This window comes from Hesperophylax consimilis, chromosome 5 (assembly GCF_061612785.1).
Source record: "Hesperophylax consimilis isolate HC1 chromosome 5, BYU_Hcon_1.0, whole genome shotgun sequence".
Classification (NCBI taxonomy): Eukaryota; Metazoa; Arthropoda; class Insecta; order Trichoptera; family Limnephilidae; genus Hesperophylax; species Hesperophylax consimilis.
In genome coordinates, this window is record NC_142840.1 from 34,562,932 (window position 1) to 34,585,741 (window position 22,810).

The 22,810-nt window shown below is 33.0% G+C and overlaps 1 protein-coding gene across 1 annotated transcript in view; it reads right to left on the reverse strand.

Moving 5' to 3' along the window:
* Window positions 1-22,810, reverse strand: part of LOC149423828 (paired box protein Pax-6-like) — a 74,664-nt gene that overhangs the window by 17,338 nt on the left and 34,516 nt on the right. The window contains exon 3 of the mRNA XM_089632141.1: window positions 10,753-10,893. Coding sequence (XP_089488267.1) covers window positions 10,753-10,893 — 141 coding nt within the window. The remainder of the gene's footprint in view (window positions 1-10,752; window positions 10,894-22,810) is intronic.

Genomic DNA, 22,810 nt, shown 5'->3' on the forward strand with positions numbered 1-22,810 from the left:
GCAAATATTATTTTTTAAAGTAATTTTATTTTTATTATTTCTTTCTCATGTTTCAAAACTGTATGTCATTAAAATTGTACCACCTACATGTAAAAGCCCCCTGGGCGTTAAATAAATAAAAATAAATAAAATTGTCTAAAAAATCATAATTTTGACTTCAAGGAAAAAGTTCATTATTTTGGCCAACGATCGAACTGGATTGCTCAATTTAATTGTGGAAATCGGCCATCAAACATTACATTTTGAGTGGCGTAAAATTCTCCGATCAAAGGTTAACTCCATTTTACGCAATCATTCTTTTTCATCGTATTAATGTTTAAGCTAGCGTGCGTATTGATTTTGTTTGTATGAATATGACGCGCAGGACATCATAAACAAGTGATCATGCAGATTTCAGCATGGCAAGGTTCGCTGATTGGTTGAATCAATTTAGCATTGAACAACACCTTTCCATTTTTATTACCTACGTAAGCGATTTAAACGCTTCCCTATATTTATATATTTAATTGCACTTAAACGTGAGACACGAATTTATTGTGCTTTAAAAATCAGACTTAAACGTAAATATTATATTTGCTGCCTGCACCTTTCGTGTTTTGTAAAAGGCATTAATGAATTATTTTTTGTGATGAATATAAAATTAGATTTAAGACAAATTACAAAACATCTAAGTTCATTATTAACGCCATTAATGATATCTCTTTGATTGACCCTCCGTTAAATTTGTGTCCATTTTAAATTAAGCCCTATTACACCCTCCCCTCATCCTTCTTCCACTATATTTTATTCTATAGTTTTATTATGGTGGTTCATCTCATGCATAAATTAGGCGAAAGAATTTATCTATTTTCTGTAAATTACTCAACATTTTTTTTTAATAAAATAAAAAAAAGTTAATCATTGGGATGTAACCAATGTAAATAAACATAAACATGTCGGTTGTTTTTACAAAATGATAGTTTTTAAAATTAAGTGTTGATTATTTTTAATTTGTTTATTATTTATGTTAGCACTGTTCAGTTCTGTCTAATGAAGGTGAATGTAAATATTTCGTATCAAAATATGTAGCCTCACGAATGTATTTCTAAATATTTATCGATTAATAAAAAATACTCATATTGATATATTTCATTTCGTGTAATATTTAGATCAGCAAAAATGTTGATTAGATTAATCTGTCTAATGAATGAATTTTTTTTAACAAACGTCAAATCATTTAACAAACATCCCATTAGCCTATTAATCTAGTAAAGTAAATACAGGTAACCTCGCTACCATCTTACGAAATCATCAGTGAACCGTTTTATTAAGAAATCTTAATGATTGAAATCGTGCCATTTTTTAGAGACATTCAACATTTACTTGGAAACATATTCGTAATGGGTTTTATTTTTATGTGGATGCAGGAATTTGATTTGATGTATTGATCGTTTATTCCCACATAAATCAGATTCCTTTTAAATTATACGCAGACTGAAGTCATTATCGAAGAATTGCTCTTCTTCGGCAAGGTAAACTTCTTAAGGAATTAAGCCGTGGGCATTGCGGCTTTTGTCAGATGTTGGTTCTCTCCCTAAAAACAGTATAAATCTTTCATTTTACACCCATTAGCGAATTTGTGCATATTATCGTTATGACAACATGCCCAGAAACATGTAAATATTCTTGTATGCAGAGGGCGTGTGTTTTAAAACATTTTATTTTAATTGATGAATATGCACAAACCAAAAGGCCAAATCATGTGGAAGAAAATGAGATTGTTGAAGATGAAATTTGGGAAGTATATGGCAGTCTACATCTTCACACAGTTAAATTCAATTCAAAAGACTGTCAACGAGGTGAAATTGCACACGACAACACGTAAAGTTGATTAATTATTAAATATAATTTGAGAGTCATTCATTCATTTACCATATTATTTAATTAATATCATTCTTCAAAATATTAATACGGAAACATACAAACTGCTCACTACCATTTAAAGCCAATAAACCCATCTAAGTTTCACCGTCAATCCCATATTTTTAGATTTATAAGGTTTTCGTAAACTTACCATAATATGCCAAAAATCGCTCGAGTGGCTATTAACATTTTCCGTATAACTGGAAAGTGTTATCTGTGTAAACTGTAAACATCTGTTAAATGTATGTACGAGAATAGAAATAAATATATATTGAAAATAAAACAACATTAAACACATGCAAGAGGTGTCATTTTTGTGTTACGTCACGTTGATATAAATCGAAAAGGTTGATAGGAAATAGATCAAAGTAGATATATAAAAAGATCATGGGGACAGTTTTACTATTTTGTGACATTCGTCCAACAATAGTGACTAAGCTGTCTGTGATTTACGTTGAAAATGTCAATGGTATGTCATTGGGTTTGGTGGGTGTAATTGTTATACTGCTCGTCATATTTACTTTATCGAATGCAATAAATGTTAAGTTATTCCACGTGCCGCTCTACTTAATAACGTGGGGAATATTTTGCCTAAATATGCGGGAAAGAAATTGACAGATTATTCCTCCATGATGTGTTACCCTGGTAGTGCCTGAAGCGACGCATTATTTACTTCGCGGGATGTTACTTACAAACTCTGCATACCAAATTTCTCATTGTATGTAGGTGATCAATTTACTTCATAGATGGGTGAGCTTTTAAAAGCTGTTTTATCGTCTGAAGCTATTTTAACTGTTTTATTTTATTGTGAAAAATCGTTTTTTGTGTTGTTAATATGTACCTAACAACTTACATTTGTACCTATTTATTTATTTAATTATTATTAGAAAAATATTTTAACAAAAGAAAATTATCTGTAAACATAACTTTATGAAAATCTGAATAAAATATCACAATCTTCTAGGATATTAATTTTATTACTAGCTGAGACCCGTGAAAAATCACGAGATATTAGAATTCAAGTTTCGAAAAAGACAATCAAAATAACTTAAGTGTATTATAAGTAGGTACCAACTATATCGCTAGTCTGTACCTTTCACACAATGAGCTTTAATTTTGAAATTGACACTTAATGGAGTTGCAAATCAATTTGTGTTTTTTTTTGTTGCCTGTAACCAATATTTGATACAACTATTGGAATAACTATGGTTAATAGTTAGAATTAGAAATGGATGCTGACTTAGGTACTCTTGGTCTTTGGTAAAGGTACGTCTTGTTGCAAATCGATATTATGGTATTGAAGGACACTGCAGATGAACATTGCAGAAGCTTCCGTAATAGACATATAAGTATATATACACACTGTCAGACAGCGACAGGTAATTGGGTGGAGGAACGAAGGAATACATATTAAAGTAGATGGACATAGTCGCGACAGTACTAAAATTCAAAGAAAATTTTAGTTCATTAAACCAGAGTTACGCAGCCGAAATTAGTGTGTTTGATGATGATTGAGCGTGACAGATTTTAACCATAATAAAATAGTGAGTAAACCTATTCAAAACATTCAAAGTATTCAAAGTACCTACCTATCTTTATTACAACAGTATCTTGTTGACTATTGCCAGTAAGTAGGTAGGTAGGTAGTGGGTACGTATTATAGCTAGAAACCAGATCCTCGGTGTTTCCAGCTCGCGAATGATCCCCTATAACGAGAGATAAATCTGCTACTCGTATTGGGAGATAGGATAGCAGAACTTAAGTGGTTAACATACGGGCGAAAGACGTGCCGAGAGAGACTAAATTAGGCTGGTTAATACGCGGCACAAGTAATTCCACCTTCATGATCGATAATAACGTTTTACATCACTGATCCTCCTCGCCATTTATAGAAAGTACTAGTACTTGTACTAAGATGATTATAATTACATCGATTGGCGTACTTATTGTGCTAATGTCGTATTTATAGTTCCACCAATAAGGGACGCCGCACAGAGAAGTATTTCTATGAAGAAAGTTGACCATAAGTCGGAAACATTTTGCTATGTTTAAAATGAAAAAAAAATATGAATTCTGAAAGCTCGATAGTCATTTCATCACATGGCGGCCATTTTTATAATTCCACTCCCCCCCCCCTCCTTCACCGGCAAACAGTATTATTGAAGTCGTTGGGTTAATATATTTTGTTTATTTTTGTCGCATGTATTTATTTACATGAACGCTTGAAGATACAAAACATATACCTACGTGTTCGATTCCTCGGCTGGCTAAGTCCTCCATCACAACACAAGCAACATTTTCGGCTTTCTGTGGTGGTAGTAGGAGATTTTCAAACATTGTTGGGTTATTCTTAACCTGGGAATGTTTGTCTTTTTAAAAAAAAAAAAAAAAAAAATACATTTTATTTTAGAATATTTAGTTTTAATAGTATGGTCGATATAGTAGCATTTCTAATCAGAAGTGTAAGTTTTTTTCTTAAATTAATTTCGATTTAACTTATTATTTTGACGGTAAGTATTACATTTGATAATCGCTGATAAAATTTAAAAAATGCGCCATTTTATTGACTATCACTTTTAGATGTCGATAAAGGATTTTATTAAAATCTAATGTAATTTTTTTTTTCGCAAATTCAGGAGTTGGTAAAGTTTTCTTGAAAGTCCATTTATGAGCGTATGATACAATTTTTAAACTGAAATATTGACGGAAAGTAAACGTTTTTGTATGATAGACTTCAACAAATCTTTTAATATCTAGAAAGTGATAGAGTTGCTTAAAATTTACTTGAGCAACTTTATGTCATTTAAGATTAATTTTAAGAAGAAAATAACCGCTCGTAATTCGAAATTCGAACTATTTTTAAAAATTAATAAATAATTGCTTAACATTTCTACATAATGAGTGACTGTCTGTCCAATGGTCTATGTTTGCAACAGAAGAGCATTCACAGTTTTTTTCACAAATTCATAAAAAAATGCTTTTGTGTAATTTTATGTGTGATTTGTGAAAAAATATTAAATAATTCCTCTAAAATATCTTTCATTATGAATCAACTCACTCAATAGTTTTGGCCAACTTTCGAGGCAAAATACTTATCTGTGCGCTGCGTTGAAATCAGGAACTACATAAATGCTTGAAGTAGAGCTTCCAACAAAGTTGTTGGAAGTCGGGTATGGATATAGCCGCCGCCCTGAGAACTATTTATTGGATACCCCAAGTGGTTTGCTACGTTTGGTGACTTAACAGGGGTAGCTGAGTTCATGGGGTGAGGTTTGTCCCGGTCATGGCGCCTTGCACCGAATTGGGAAGGATGGATTTATACGTTACTTCTGCACACAATGAGCCCAGATTTCTACCCACCCCTTACACGTTTTCCTCAACAGAACTTCATATAATTTATTTATTTTAAAAGATCCTCTACACAGCATCCCCAAAGACGGCCTAGTGAGTTAAATCTGATTTTATTTATTATAAAATAAATCTATTTCAGTATAACATAGCATGACAAGAGGAATGGTGCTATTGAATGAAATCTCAGAAGCACTAGATATATATAATTCTTCTTTAAGTAGCCTAAAGTTTTTTTTGTATAATTATTATCTTCATAGGTGTTAAGATTGTCAAATTGAGAACTGTACAGTAATTGGATAATCTATCTGTTGTGCAATAAATAAATAAAATAAAAAAATAAAAACTTCCAGATATCGGATCGAGCTGGAACTCGGCAGATAGTCTCGTTGTCATGCATTTTGGTGGCAATCACCATGTCACGACATGACATCGGATGACTTCATAGAAGTTAATATACGAAATAAATGTCGGTCCTACCCGATTGGCATTCGCGAGGTTTGCAAATTCGTTGATTCCAGTTTCTGAGTAGATAGAATGAATCGTTAGTCAAACCAATTTTTATTATGAAAAGAAGTTTTAAAATAGATAAAATATTAAAATTATATTATGTTTTGCGTATTATGGGTTCCTAGTGATCGACATGTAATATTACTTGATTTTCCTTGTTCACCTTTACAATATTGCAATGATAAATGTAGTGTTCCTAGCCCAAGCTGACTGCAGTGCAACTCGCATGCATCACGCATGATTACTGTCGGCTGCGAATAATTACTCACCCATAACGCTTACAACAGCTTTCTTCGAAGCTAAATTATTAAAACACTAATAATAATGCGCAGCTCATGCGCTATTATCGCCACCTTTTTTACCGTAATCTGAACAGGTAACATCCAAACCTACCCAGCTGCAGGGGTATGCAAACTATTTACATTATAAATTGTTCCATAGTAATATGAATAATGAATGGGACAGCCTTGGTCAATAATGTGTTAAGAGTTAAGATTCCTTAGAACGTACCTTCATCTAAATAGATTGTATTAATAAAATTTTTAGTTGAATAAATTAATAATTGTAAGGTGAGTTTGATTTACTTCGAACATTGAAGATTGATAAAAATTTCAAATAATTTCCACTAGATTCATGAAGGAATCTATTAAGACTCTTATTGTGATTTGAAAAATTTTGTCTTAATTAACAGCGATTTATTTTTAAAATATCAGTGATTTATTTTTAAAATTTTGCTTTTTATTTTAAGATAATTTTGTCTTTATTTTAAGGTTTTTGTTTTCGTCTGTATTTTTTGTTTTTGTTATTTTCTCGCTCTGTTAAGTGATTAAGCGCCCTTGAGGTAATAATTCACAAAAAATACCACAGTATAAATTCATTTATTTTTTATTTCTACCGTCATGTAGAATCACTCCCCCGAAGTTCGTGGTCTTTACCCCCGAACACCCTGTTCATAAAAATAATTTATAATAAAACACAAAGTTTCATATTTTTTTCTCAAATTGTGGTCGGAACCTTTGGTTTCATTGAACGAGTAAATTTTAATTATTCTGTAGTGAACTTCCGTATTTTGATATAAAACTTGGCATTTTTTTTCTTTCCAACACCGTTGTGTTCATATTTCTAACTACGAGGGTAAGGGAGAGACAACGAATTCTGTGAGACCATACGAGCTGTTCCGAAAAGCGAAAAAATCAACTCTGTAGGTATTTGCTGTTTGTTCGCAAAGCAGAAAAAATTAGCCTGAAGAGTTAAACTTAAAATTCTATATTTTAATAATAAGTATTAGGCAAGAATCTTCAGGAACCAAAACCCATTGACTCATTACCTAAATAATATCAAAATCATAAAATACCCAGAATTCGTTGAGCACGGGCACCGATGTTTACCCAATCTATGGCTATTGACCACCAAACCCACCATAGACAGCTTTACTGCATTACTCCATTATTCCCTGGTCCCTACTCTCACCCGCCACGGCGACTTCACATGCACTTTTAAATAATGGCGGTCGCATTACACGCACGCCACATTGCACCAATATCACATGGCTACAGCTACAGAGCACTAAACAAAAATGGAGCCAGCGATACAATTATTGCTTCGCATTCAAACCAACAATTACGTGTTGGGTAAATATCATTAATTGGATTGCAAAACAAGTCCAGCATTGAAACTCATAACAAAATATATATATAGGTATAGTAAAATCTCATGAGTTTATGCCGTGAAGTTTTGGACTAGGAATGTTATATTGAATGAGTTGATAATTTTAAAGGTTTGCATTCATCCAGCGTTTTATTTTTACCTATACATAGATCAATATTGATGAATTCATCACGCACATAGATCCATATTAATTAATTCATTACTTACACAGATCCATATTGATGAATTCATTATTTACACAAATCCATATTGATGAATTCACTACTTGAACAGATTGATATAGATAAATTCATTACTTACACAGATTAATATTAATCAATTCATTAATTGCACAGATCCATATTGATGAATTCATTACTTTCACAGATCCATATTGATGAATTTACTGCTTGAACAGATTGCTATCGATAAATTCATTACTTACACAAATCCATATAAATGAATATATTGATTGCACAGATCCATATTGATGAATTCATCACTTACACAGATCCACATTGACGAATTCATTACTTTCCTACCCATCATAAGTAAGTGCTTATCATTTAGGTTTTTGTTTGGCTTCTTGCTTTATAATGTATGTTAATTGATTAAATGTTTTATTATGTAGATGACTTAGATAAATAGGTTTGTTTGTGAAGTATAGGTAAATACGTACAGTGGTTTGCAATGGTTTTCATCGGGATATACGTATATCACCTGAAAATTCTCTAGCATCCCTTGACATCATTTGCAGCTACTTTCATAAGGGGTTGTTACAAAATGTATTTTCAAATCAACAACTAAAGAAATCGTTTCCCATTGAAAAAAATATTCTTTTTCCATTCCATATAGGCATGTGATAATAATTTATTTACGTCATTTAACGTCGTATACGACTCATCCTGATGAAGAGAACATTGTTCATGAAAAATGTATGCAGATAATTTGACTTTGATTTAAAAGTTTATTGTTAAAATTTTCACATTCGCCAATCTGTGGAGAAAATCATGATATATACATGATACGACGTTATGTGTAGAGCTGGATTTAGCCTCCTCCACAAATGCTAACTCTATCTGTAGTAACGAATAAAACGAATGAACTTAAGGAACGACTTCAACTAATTTGCAGCCTATTTCAAGACTGCATAAAGGAGGAGGGTCCATCGTAAGGCTAAACGGTAAAAACAAAACGAAAAAACTTCTAACGTTCAGTTTTACGTACTATGAATACTATCAAATTAGATAAAGCCAAGTAAATTGCATTTGTAAAAGAATCCCACCGAGGACTTGCCAGAAAGTAGGCAACTAAGTAGGAATAAAAATATGAATTTTGGTTATGGAACCTGATGCCTGTGTCTTATCAGCACATTTCAAGTGTCCGTTCCGTTTACATAAGTAAATAGCAGCGACACGAGCTGGAGTATATTTTTAGACAGAATTTCCAAATGGGGGAAGCGGCTTAAATATTCCAAACGCGGCGTATTCCGAAAAAAAACCTAATCTCATTACTTTTTTACACGTGAAGGTGCTCAATGACCTACTTAACTCCGAGGGTATTTATTTCCTAATGTTCATTGGACATTTTTTGGCTTTCGTGAAGCCTAAATCGCCTTACTTAAAACCATCAAACTTCCAGCGTACGTGATATGTTACGTAGATTAGGCAGTTGGTTCTAGGCACAATAGTTAGGATCATGTGTCCAGATTATATTACGAAGTACTTATGTAGATATAGGCTACATCTACTAGCACTAGTTTATCTAACGAGCAATTTCTACCATAATTGAACTGAACTATATTAGTTACGTGAGTATTTAGAAACGTGTTTGCTATGGGTAATATTGGATGGTCAATACACGTAACATGTTGTAACGATCATCTAATAAAACACTCTGTTCCGTATCTAATAATAACATGTTTGAAGCATAAACACATAAGAAATAATAATCTTCCAATGCACTCGCGCTGGCGATTAGATAATGACTGTCATTTTTTGCTGTAGTCATAATCTACCAAACTGCGTAACCATAAACCATGTATGTATTCTCATAATGATACGCTTGCATGTATTGATTAATACTTCCTTTTCAGACCAATACACTCTCTATTGCCAAAAATTTATTGACCCTCTCGCTAGTTCATTATCTCACTAATAGGTACCTATTGTGATCAAAACAAAATTAATAATTCTTCCACAAGATTCAAAGAGTGGCAGAAATCGGAACATAGAAAGAACTTCTGATCAGAGCTAGGATTTTTTTTTCGAAGCAAAAGGATACAGTAGGTAAAGATTATAGTATTTTCTCAAAATATAAAAATATGCCATATGTTATGTGTGATTTCTATGAATCTATGGAAGTATTTTGGGACATCATCGAAGCATGTACCAACGAAACTGCACCCAGGAACTTTTGTAACGCTCTTTATAATGTGAGCACGAAAAAAATCCCGTTTTTCAACATTTAATTTTGTGGTACTAAGCAGCTTTGCGCTTCCTCTTCATTTAGCCAACATTTCAGACAACCTTGCAGTGTCCTTCATAATGGCAAATGGCAGATCACGAAAATACTTTGCGTCTGTGAATTTCAAATCATATTTCATACCTTTTTGTTTATTTTAGTGGTCTTCGGATATCTCGACTTATACCCTTGTTGCCTCTCTCTTATCTCTAATCTACTTTAGATGTTAAAAAATACCATTAAATCAATTTTATACGAGGAAGTCAAAAATCGGTGCACACATACTATTGCTACATTTATTAGGAGCATTACCGAATTTATCTAACTAATGAAGCCAATGTCCACCAATATTTATTTAGTTACAATAAGGTTGTAATAACATACCTTATAAATGAATGTTAGCTTTTATTATTCTTTAGCATGTTGTGTTCTATTTTATAATTATTATTTTACCAATTTTGCTTTTTTTTAAATAATGTTCCACTAAATGATTACATATAATCACACGTATGGCATAGACAAATATATATTCTGATTTAAATAATTCACTGGGTGAAGACAATCGGCTGTATGTCACCTGGGTAGAGGAATTTCCCAAGCTCGCTGACGAAGTGATCGAGTTCAACAGTAGGCGATGGAGTGTGGACTAGATTATATAATTCAATATTAGAGTTCAATAGAGGTGAAATGGGTATTTTTTCTACATAAGACATAATTTTAATAAATGTAATTCAGGTTTTAAGCGGTTGATATTATTCTGCCAATAAAACAATCTACTTAGGTAATAATCGATGTGTTGTCATTTATCTACGCCTCGGAAAGGAAAGGCATGGTACGGAGCCACGACCGTAGTCACCTACAAATATATAAATATGGGCTTACCTTCTGATATCAGCCTCTCCCTGATCTCCCAGGCGAAGATGGTGGGGTTCTCCCGCTTGTATTGCTCGATCTTGGAGACCACGGCTGGGGTGGCCACCTTGGGCTTGCTGCCGCCTATCAGGCCGGGAGGGCGGAGAGTGCCTGAAAAGTAGTAACACTATATTCAATTTATCGTTTAACAATACAACACCACAAATATTGTCGAAAAGTGTGCTTTTGAATAAACTTATGAATTGCCATAGAGAAGGCACATAGTATATTTAATAATTCCCAACCTACTTTTGAAACGAATTAAATCTACAATAATAATATTAAGTTATTATAGGCGATGAAGAAGTAAAGGTGCTCAAAGAAAGCCGAAATACTTCCCTTTTTTAAATCGCTTTAATATTAAACTCCCAAGACTTGCCACTGGTCCTATATGTATCGTTTGTGATAATTTTTGTTCTTCTCGGTGAGAAAAAAATCTTATTAAAATACAATTTTGTTCTTTTTTAGCCTTTGTCATGGTTAGAGCTTGATTGTTAATCAGAAGATTTTATTTCACTCTCAGTACTTTTCAAAATAAAAGTTTTAAGGCCGCACTGGTTTATTCTGACAGTTATGGGCAAAGTATTGATTGCATTACGGTGGGAGCAGCTTAAAGGTTCTCAAATATACTTTGTAAATTCTTATGTTTTTTTTAAATAGCATTACAAAGAGGTGTTCAAATTTATCATTAATATCTACTGTCATAGATGTGTAAGCTATGAACTTTAATTAAACATAAATATCAACCTAATGATTTATTTTAAGTTGAGGAAACGATATGGAGAAATTTCAAAAATTGAACACTAAAAACTTAATATACCTATAATTTACATAAATATTCATCCTTTCTTATATCCATTAATATTTCGATTTTGTTTTTAGTCAATTATTGTGCTCCTCTACGAAAAGCACATTTCAATTAGAGCAACCGTAAAAATGGTCTAATAATAAAGAAGCAAACAGTTAGACAATACATATTTAATGTTTAAGGTTCATCAATCTCAAAAAATCCATAGCCTTTGGACAAATTAATTTGTGATAATTTATTTAAATTACTTGATTTAACCAACAATTTTTAATTGCCGTGGCGGGTTATATTCATTCGACCGTTACTCCTGGATACGCTGATCCCTAGATTCCTACCCACTCCTCACACGTTTTTCATTTCAAATATTTCCTTTTCTTAAGAAGACCCTTCATACAGCATCCTGAAAGATGACAAAAGGAAAGTATTTTCCTCAGGGCCTTCTGTGAGGGGTTAAAATTTAAAAAACACCGTGAAAAATTTGGCACTTTTATACATATTAGTTAATGGATTAATGGATGCGCCTGACTTTAAAAAGCTAATTATATTCCAAGTAACAAATCGTAACACTAGGCTTCCAGAGCTGTTCTTTGTTTATTCATCGAAAATAAACTATTTCAATCATTCCCGGGTCCAGAGGCCTATGTAGCCTCTGGACCCGGGAATGATTGAAATAGTTTTTTTTCGATTTGGAAATAAATCTAGTTCCATCGATATTTTTATTTATTTCATCCTTAAATTTCCGTAATATTTTTAAAAATAATTTCACACTTTTGATGTTACTTTTGATCATATTTACACCCTTCTTTTTATATTGATGTTAATTTTTGATACTTTCTCTAGGCAATTAACAATATTAGGTTTAAATATATTATTTCTATTATTATGTTACATAATTTTACTGCATTAACACATAAAAAGCCGTATATGAAAAAAATATTTTGTGGGTCCAACTACAACGTTATTATAATAACCACTGACAAAAAAGGGCATTTGAAACTTTTTTCTAGGAAACTAAAAAAATTTCCAAAGTTGACTTTAAAGGACGCGCCTTTGCCCTGAGGGAATTAGTACATACTATGTATATTTACTCCCCAAAATCACCGCCTGAGAACCTCTGTCGATAAAAAAACAACATCAACCAATGTTATTCTCCAAGTGATAATTACAGTGCGGGCGATTATATTAATATTCATTTTGGAAATAAACAAAACGGTCGTCGTTTTGTAATAACAACGAAATAAATCGGACAAGTCCCCGCCCAGACGACTGAGCACAACCAGAAGCGATGTTGGACCGGAGACGGGGACTTGACCTGAGGCTGGGTGGGGGCGGGCTGTAATGCGGGCTGCCAAACTAATTCTCTCCACGCAACGCTATAATTCATTTTTATACATTAGACAAAACAATTGACTGAAAACGTAGTGCGTAACTCGTTAGCAATGTTTCTAATCAATTCCCCCTGGTTTACGAAAGAATTTTGGTTTTATTAAAAATAAAAATAATTTAGCTGGACATTCAACTTTGCAGTCGATGAAGTCACTAGAGTAGGTTTTGAGGATATTAAAAAACTATTAAAATCATTGTTCCTACGTTCTTTCTCCGCCCGGTGGCAAAAAGCGTTGAGTTTAATATTTTATACACCACTTTATTAATATTTTGATTACAAATGGATGTGACTTGTATCTGAGTTTTATAAAAACGCACAAAACAAGATATTTATTTTAGAAATTATCGGTATAATTTATGGCCGGTTTGCCATTTACGGACACAATCTTTCTCATGAATACAAAACCAACTCCGGGATTCCACAGGGATCGAACTTAGGACTTGTACTCTTTCTTTTATTCATTGACTATATTGGCAAGACCATTCATTAATGATATAAAAATTTTCAATGCTGTTAACAGTCATATCGATTCCATTCATCGGCAGAATGATTTTAATTCACTTGTCAAATGGTAAATAAATAAATAAAAAGGAAATAGTTATAAACTAATTTTAAAAGACATTTATTTTGTTTGTGAATGAATATTAATTGATCACCGCCACGACCGGGCGTGACAAACAGCCTAACCTCTAATTAGGCACTATAATTCTTTAAAACACGATCTGTAGGTACAAGATTTATGGAGAGGTTTTCTGCCCCAGAGGTGAAAATTATGAGTTGTTTGGTGCACGCCCTTACCGACAGGGTTCGCGGGACGGAAGCTGCCGAAGGCTTCCGAACATCACTTCGGCTTGATGATTTATCGTCCTGCTTATCGCTTACACTCGCCGCGCGACACACCCCTAACCTCGCGGCAAAGGGACTCGGGATGGGTCCGTGGTCCGTACAACCTTCACTAACACTATTTCCACAGAGTTTCTTCAAGAACTGATTGAGGAGAAATTTTGGTTTATATTCCACAGTAACTTAGTTTATCTTAAATGCTTCATGTTATCAGTTGGTTTTATACAAGTCATCAACATTCAGCTCTTTATAAACATCGTTATATCGGATAAACCGAGATTCCGTAATATAGGGCGATTTTTTGAATCGCGGTGTGACTTTGACCATCGCAATATCTTCATGATTCACGCTACTCTTCTTTTAATGTACTTTTTCGGGTAACGTGAATGCAATGACGCTTCGAAAAAATGTGTCAAATTTGTTGGTTTCTAGTTATTTGCAATCATGCTCTTAGTTATCAATCAATCAATCAAAGGTAATCAATTATTGCTCTTATGGGTAGAATTACTGTGGTTTTTATTATCAAACAAAGAATCAAACGACAAAGAAGACATGCCCATTTACACTTCCACATAATTATTCTGTCTCATTCATACACGGTTATCACTTGAAAGTGATAACCGTGTTTATATGTATATGAATATACTTAGACAAAGTTCCGTGCATACTTACAGTATGTAAGTGTTTATTTTATGATGGGTAGTCAATTATTACTCTTATGGATAGAATTACACTGGTTATTAGTATCCCTAGGTTTCAATTTAAAATGTCGAAAGGTACGTAAGTCAAGACGAGAGACAAAGTAGACATGCCCATTTACACTTCCACGTAATTATTCTGTATCATTCATACATGGTTAATACTTACATATACTTAGACACACGTTCTTTGTCTGTCGGTATAAATATTCGAACTCATTTTTTTATCAGTTTGGCGTATCGTTGTATTAGTTAACCTAAAAAATGGTTTTATATCAAAGCCGCCCCACTCCGAAAGGTGACTAAGATCATGATGTTTTTTTTTACTCCCCAAACACATAAACAATGTTTTTAAACATGTATTTCGATAGATTAAATGTGCAATAAATATGACGTGAAATTTCCGGACACAAATAATTTCATAAAAAAATCATTTATTTTCAAATTGAAAATTCATAAAAATTTGTGGGTGTTTCCGCATTCCCAAAGTCAGCTCAATATCTCCTTACTTAAAATCAATTTCATTTGCTTGTCTGAGGATAAGGGTTTGAAAAGTCTTATGAAAAAAGGCGTAATTATTTTTTTTCTTTTCTTAGGATCATCTATTTGGTGCTAAATAATCATATTGTTCTAGCCTGCATTAAAAATATATTGATGACAAACGTTTCCAATTTTCAGGATTGGTCTGGCAGATGTTTGTGCTATGCGTGCAAGCTCATACCAGTGGGTATATTAATAATTATAACCTTTGCAATATTACGCCATTCACCGGAGAACGTTTCCTTAAAGTCTAAAAGGGTGAAGCACATGTCATTAAAACGTCATCCAATTTATATCAAACAATATAAAATTATTTTTGTGTCCGAATAACTTGTAAGGGTTACACAAAGTGCTTCGGGCATGCGGGTGATAATGGGTCCCAGATATTATTTGTAAGCCTTAAAATTAATCGTTATCACTGCCCCCATCTCGCGGCAAGGGCTGAATAACTGAATATCGGGCAGAACCTTCACAAGAGATCGAACTGGAGCATTGTGCGAGGCGTGGAAAGGACCCATCTATTAACAAGTTCGCGGGCGATGAAATGATAATAACGATGATTTCAGAAGCCCAAAATGCGAATCATTGGATTCGCAATCTGTTCGGATTTCATCAATGCAAATTAAAGGACTCTGAAGAATAATGTAAATCGAACATGAGCATGAACGTGAAGTTAAAATCATAAGAGCCAATTTGAAGGGGCAGCTATTACTTTAATCTTGGTTCTAAATAATTTACTTCACGACCAAAACGTAGTTTTGACTCAAATAAGTAAAAATAATCACTACATACATATCAAATTTTGCCACTTCTTAACACATTTTGTTAAAACACGTAGAAAAATGAGGATTGCTAAATTATTAAGAATTTATATGTCTTCTTAAATTAAATAAATAACTGTCTAATACACACGACTCGTAAGTCCTACCTTCATTTACCATAAATATTTATTTTTGCTTCTCGCAGAACATAAACCCTAACTTTTCGCGTAATAATTAATCTCACTGTGACTAATAATGGCCTGTAAGAAGGTTAACACTTTATTTATTTGAGTGAAGTAATATAAAATAATCGCTACATACAGAAACACAAAATATTTTTAGTAGAAAAAATAAAAGAAAAAAAACATGTCGTATGAGTCCATTTGGATACTTTGAGAATGCATTTTAACAATATTTGAAACAAAAATACATTTCTATTCTTATTATCATTATTATTATTGTTAAAAATACATTTTTATTCACAAAAAGCAACAAAGCAAGAATAAAATAACTAGGGTTAACTCTGTTTTTAGCAATGCAACTTATACAAAATCCTATCATTTAAGGAAGGACAAGGATGAAAATGGATTCGGGGGATCAACACAAACATCTTAACAATCACCACATACTCTTTCGGGCTATAAAAACTTATGATATCGCAAGATTCGTGTATTTCATCAAAACCATGTTCAGGAATCAAATATTACTGATGTGTGTTTTCGAGCAATCTGTCAATGCTTTATTCAGGTGTAGCTATTGGTCCCTACCATTCTTTTCGTTCATTTCTGCTGTTTCTCTGTTCGTATTATATACTTTGTACTGTGTTATTATCGGATAATGGTTTATTAAAAAAATTAATAATAAAATTAAAAAAATCTTTTGAACTTAAACTAAGTAAGTGGAAGACTTAATATAATCCAAAAAAAGATTAAACAGAAGTGGAGCCAGATACAAATAGTTTACGTTTTTAACTTTTTTGTACTTCCTATAATATAATGTATTTGATTAAATATTTACGAATTGTTGGATGATGACCGCATTAAATACTGTCACAGCAAAGACGCAAGAATAATAAAAATATATATATCTCGATGTCACCACTATTCGTGCTTGTAACTGGCGAGGAGACGTAAAGGGTTTTTGTTTTTCGATTGCAAACTACGATGCAGTTGATTTTCTTGTTTGAGCTCTATTTTGATTGATAGCTAAATTGCCGAACGTAATCATCTCACAATAATAATTAGTCGAGTTTAACATTAAATTATCGCATGTCTTCGTCCAATTACTCGCTCACTAAGACAGTACACAAGGACAGGCCTGGACTCATCTTGATAAATGTATTTACAAAAGTTGTGTAAACGCGGAAAAAACTAATATGAAAAACAGTCAAACAACAAGGAATGAAATATCTATTTAAGTATGTGCTCCAATGGGATGGTGTAGTACGGAAAAGGGTTTTCGTTTATTTACTAAATTCATAACAGACGTTTTACGGAAAATAATGTTTGTTATGAATGAACACCGTCTTCAAGATCAAGGCAAGATTCAATTCTTCTCTTACATAAGTATCACATGCTTGTCACCTTCACAGCTGTAGTGACAATGATATCTTACACCAATAATGAATGTCCATATTGTCAAGAGATGCATTTACCAACTATTGTTTGCACAGATGCATTGGAGGAGAGCATTGTCCGTACTAAAATAGGATGATCATAAGCACTTGTTTAACAATATAATATTATCAATGTGCGCTTCATGGAAGCATATATTAAGTCCCGTGTTTACCATATGAACGGTTTGTTTGAGTCCTAATGGATACTGTGGTTAATTGCAAGGCAACTGCGCGTGTTTGCTGCAATGGTCTGTGTACACATAATAATTCTGCGGGCATTATTTACCAGAGGAGGGCATTTTGTGTTTCAATGTTCAATGGAGGAATCGTGCCTTGGAAATGGTCATAATAAAATGGAGAATAGCGCATGCGCCTATTGAGCAAAACTACTATGTTCGCAATAAAACACGCGCAAAATAAATGGGCAGTTACAACTTCAACTGCAATTACTATGGTGTCTTGACTAGTCCACCGGTTGTTCCGTGTGATCCAAAAGACAGAGGTTTTATGTTATTGTAAATAAAAGCAACCAACAGAATTGAAATAAAATTGGGTATTTACTTTCAAAGGCAGTCTAAACCCGCAACAAAGAAATTGGATGAAAATCTTGCTTGGTTTCGTAGAAGTTACCAAGAATTACCATATATTACTTTTATATGATTAGGTACATCTGATTATTGCCGAGACACGAGATTGTTACTCCCATATTATAATGTAGATGGTAACAAAGTCATGTGAGTCATTAATTCGTATGGATTGCTTTTTTAACCTTCGTAAAAATAAAACAGGTAATAAAAGTTTTAATTAAAAAAGGTTCTTCAGATTAATTTCATTTGTATCTATTCAAACATTTCAATCCTTCGAAAATTCAAAAACAATCCATGATACATATCTATGACAGTCCACAACTATACATTCTACGTTATAAAACCACGTTCGGACAAAACATTTATTTTGTTACGAAACTCCTCAACATCTTTCCCCAGATATAAAACGAATAGAACAGCTTAATGATTAGAAATTAAGAATAAAATCTGGCTGAAAGAGGTCAATGAAAAAACTTAAAAAAAAACATTAAAAACGATAAGACAAATAAAATAGAACTAAATAACTGTAATCCGCCTCAGCACACGACACCCCAGTGAGGAGGACTAAGAAATACAATTCCTATGTTCAAATATTCGCTAAAATATAAAAATACATACATTTAGTTAGTATTGTAATACTGATAATAATTATTGAGAAAATATCAAAATTAGTGTCACAATTTGTTTATCTACGAAGAGTTCCCGCAATATCGTTATCTTGTTTTTCACTTTGACTTTAAAACATTATTTGACAATACATCTATGTGACGATGTGCATTTGCTGCCAGTTATTGATCAATACAGCTATAAATTATTACAATAATAGTTACAATTGTTGTAATTGAGCTTCATTAAGATATCAAACAACGCTTATTATGAAACATTTAATAGAAAGGACGCAAATCATCCCCACGCATCGTTACCAGCTTCGATATAGGACATTGCAGATTATTAAATAGCAAGATTTAATGATTAGATTCATAATTAGCTCCTTGGCTGATCATAATCGAACCAAGACCAGGTAGGCAGTTGGTAACAGGTAGGAGGTGGGATAGGTAAGGTGAATGGTAGCGGTTTAAACAGCCCGTAATGAGGGTGTCATGCAGCTAAATGGTCCGATAATCGTGGCCTGGCCAGCCTTTAGACTTGGCGACCACCGATTATGCACTCTACAATAATTGCAGCAAGTTTCTTAAGGCTGCGATAAGCAACATTTTTGCTTAACTATAATTTGCACTCTGTGCAGAACGGTTGGTAATGGTAATATTAATAGAAAAGGCTTCTAAAAATTGCGTAAGAAAAGTTATGAAATGATATTTATGCCGATTAATAACAGAAATACAGGGTGTCCGGGGGTAAAGTGCACAATCTTCGGGAGGTGATTCAACATAGCACAACATAGCATGACAAGAGGAATGGTGCTATTGAATGAAATCTCAGAAGCACTAGATATATATAATTCTTCTTTAAATAGCCTAAAGTTTTTTTTGTATAATAATTATCTTCATAGGTGTTAAGATTGTCAAATTGAGAATTGTACAGTAATTGGATAATCTATTTGTTGTGCAATAAAAAAAAAAAAAAATAAAAAAAAAAAAAAAAAAAAAAAAAAAAAAAAAATAAAAAACCAAATGATGGTAGAAGCAAAAAGAATAATAACTTTCTCGAAATTCCAATGCTTTTTTTCCATACAAAAATATTTTCACTTCGAAGAAAATTTATTTTTCCATGCAAACAATTCAACCTTTTTACCTGAAAACGTCATTAAAACTTTGGAATTTTGATAAAACTTATTTATTTTTTTACTCGACCATCAATTAGAATCTCCTCCCGAAGTTTGAGAACTTTACCTCCGAACATTCTGTGTGTACTAAATATTATACCTGGAAACAAAAAAAAATTGTTGGTTATATTCAATATCAACCAATATATAATTTCTGAATATGTTTTGATTATTATATTAGTTATAATTTTATCAATTGTAAACCAAATGAAACCACTGTTTATTACTAACCATTGTATACAAAATTGTAACCCAATATAAAAGGCCCATGGGCGTATAAAAAAGTAATAAAATTAAATATTATGATCTGTTATGAATACCAATTTATAAGATATACCCTTTGTGTTGTGTCATGTTTAATATAATAATAATTCTGATTATCTTAATCAAAAACAAGCAGGTACCTACACCTACCTGAAACATCAAATAGCTTATTATAACCAATGTAGATTTCAAATAAAATGTTAAATGGAAATAAGATATCTAAATGAAAAATGTTTCCCTCGGGCCTGTGTCATCTTTGGGGATGCTGTTTGGAGGGTATTTTAAGGAAAATAAGAAAATGAAGTTCAGGTTAAGAAAAATGTATGAGGGTCAGTGTGTCCATTAGATGTATGAAAGATCCATCCCTTCCCCTGCGGTGCAAGGCGAGGTCGAATGAGTCCGGCTGGAGAGATCAAAGGGTCTCCATCAACAGGCCCCACCCGCGGTTGGTGGGCATGACTAGACCTGGACAAACCTCCCCCCATGAACCCAGGCACCCCTGCTAAGTCACCAAATTTAGCTAACAAATTGAGTTGACCTATGGCAGAGGTTTTGGTAAATCAGTAAACGGTTCCCGTGAAGACTGTAAGCGGCTTGGTGTAAACTACGATCCACCCTCTTTGATTATCCGCGGATTGTATTGTTGCAATATTTGTTCCTTTCAATGTTCTATCGCAATATAAATAAGAACTTACGCTACCAGTTCCAAGATACCTCACAAAAGTTTCAACACGAAGAGTATGTATCTACTTGTTTGTATCCAAAGCTCAACCGAGAGTGATTGGTGTTGATAGTCCATCAAGATAAACCGAATCAAATAATGCCACTAAAGTTTTTTTCTCTAAAACGTGCAGCATAACACTGGTACCCGGGCTGTTGTGAGTTTGTGAGAAGAATCATCGAGACCTCACAGTTCCTTGTTGGTTCCGAGAAATCGGCAAATTGATTTCTGTGTTCGACTCTCCCATCACGCCTCTAGTTGATAAAAATCCATCTATTTACAATAATTGGATATTGAAAACACAAGAAGTATAAGTTAGGTTTGGTCTTCGCGTGTATCACTTAGAGACACAATCGTGAGAAACTTCATACCCTCGCAGCATTACACGAACTTTACCTACGTAGTATGTTCGTTTAAGTATAGTATTTTCATGTTTCAGAAGTTTACTATTGATCTTTTGATTATTGATCAACCATTTTATGCTTTTTTTTATCAGTTCTAATTTATTAACCCTAGAAGCCTAATCTATTTTATAGGTACATAAAGCCTTAACATACGTCTCAGAGGCGTACACATGTAAATGACAGCCAGTAGGCCAAAATAAACCTACTTGTGCCCTATTTTTCGATGGAAAGTTAAGGTTGGTATGTAAACTAATAATAAAACACAGTTTTATCAATGAAAACTACTATCACAAGCATTTATTACAACGAATCAAAACATTATGCTTATATTCAAACAAAAAATCATCTTCTTAAAAATCAACTTGAACATATGTTTTTTCTAAATAATCAGATATTTTTTAAGATTAATTTCTTATTCTTAGGGCAAACATTAAAAGTAATCATGCTTTTAATTACTAGATATAATTTTAGAGCAATCTACACAGACATCAACTTTGTGCTCAGAAAATATTTACTTTTTGCACTTACAGCACACTAATTTCGACATTCTCTTTTTTTAGCAGCAAAGAGGGCAGTATTTACGATTTTCGGGCTCTGGTTTTCCTTCCTGAATTTTATTACCTGAATCAGTAATACAGAAAAATAAACAAAAGTAAAAACACATAATCTTAGTTAAAAGTTACACAAAGCCTAAACATACGTCTCGCAGGCGTACTATACCTCAAAAACTCAAAAATGGCTGGACTTACCTCAGTGATACAGGTACCATCGGCGAGCTCTCGTCGACCACTGGGTTGGTTAAAGAGCACGAGGCGTTAACTTCAACCGTTAGAAAGAGAAATAGAATTTAAGATTGTGTGTACGCCTCGCAGGCGTAGATAAGGCTTCTAGGGTTAATCTTATTTCAAAAAGATATCTCATTTTGAACACCTTCAACCGTTTGGAAAGTTGCAAAGTTCGAGACAGTCCTTTCAAACGGACAGTATTTTTTCGGGTGTGTGATGAGTAAACACCATTTGAAATTAGACCAATTTGTGGTAAGCGTCATCTGTCATGCTAATTCGGTAGCTGGTACTAGAGATAATAGGGGCTGACAGTTGTTTTGTGGACTTAGAAGGCGGTGGACAAAGAGACATGGAACGTTCAAATTATTAGCGAGCTAATAAATATCAAGAACAAGCCCCTAGGGTTATTTTTCACAAAATCGACGCAATGAAAATTATCCATTTGTTTATTTTGCAGAATGTAAAGACTTCCAAAGCATGAATCTTAAAATGATTGCGTTACGAAATAACTTATGAAAGTCAAATAAATAGAAAATATTTCTTCAAATATACATTTCCATACTCATCCTCTCTTCTTTTGGTGCATTAATGTCTGGAACCTGGAACCATCCTTATGTACCTTTCTACACCGAGTGAAATCATTAAGGCAAAGCTTAATGCCAAATCACTATTTTGATTAATCTTTATAACGAGTTGGTGTACATTATGAAAACCAAAAAATATGCTTTAGTTAAATTGAAGGTTTTTCTATCGCTTAGCTTGAGTAGAATACAAATAAATAAATAAATTACCCAATAAAAAATATAAATGCAAACTACTACAAAAAATATTT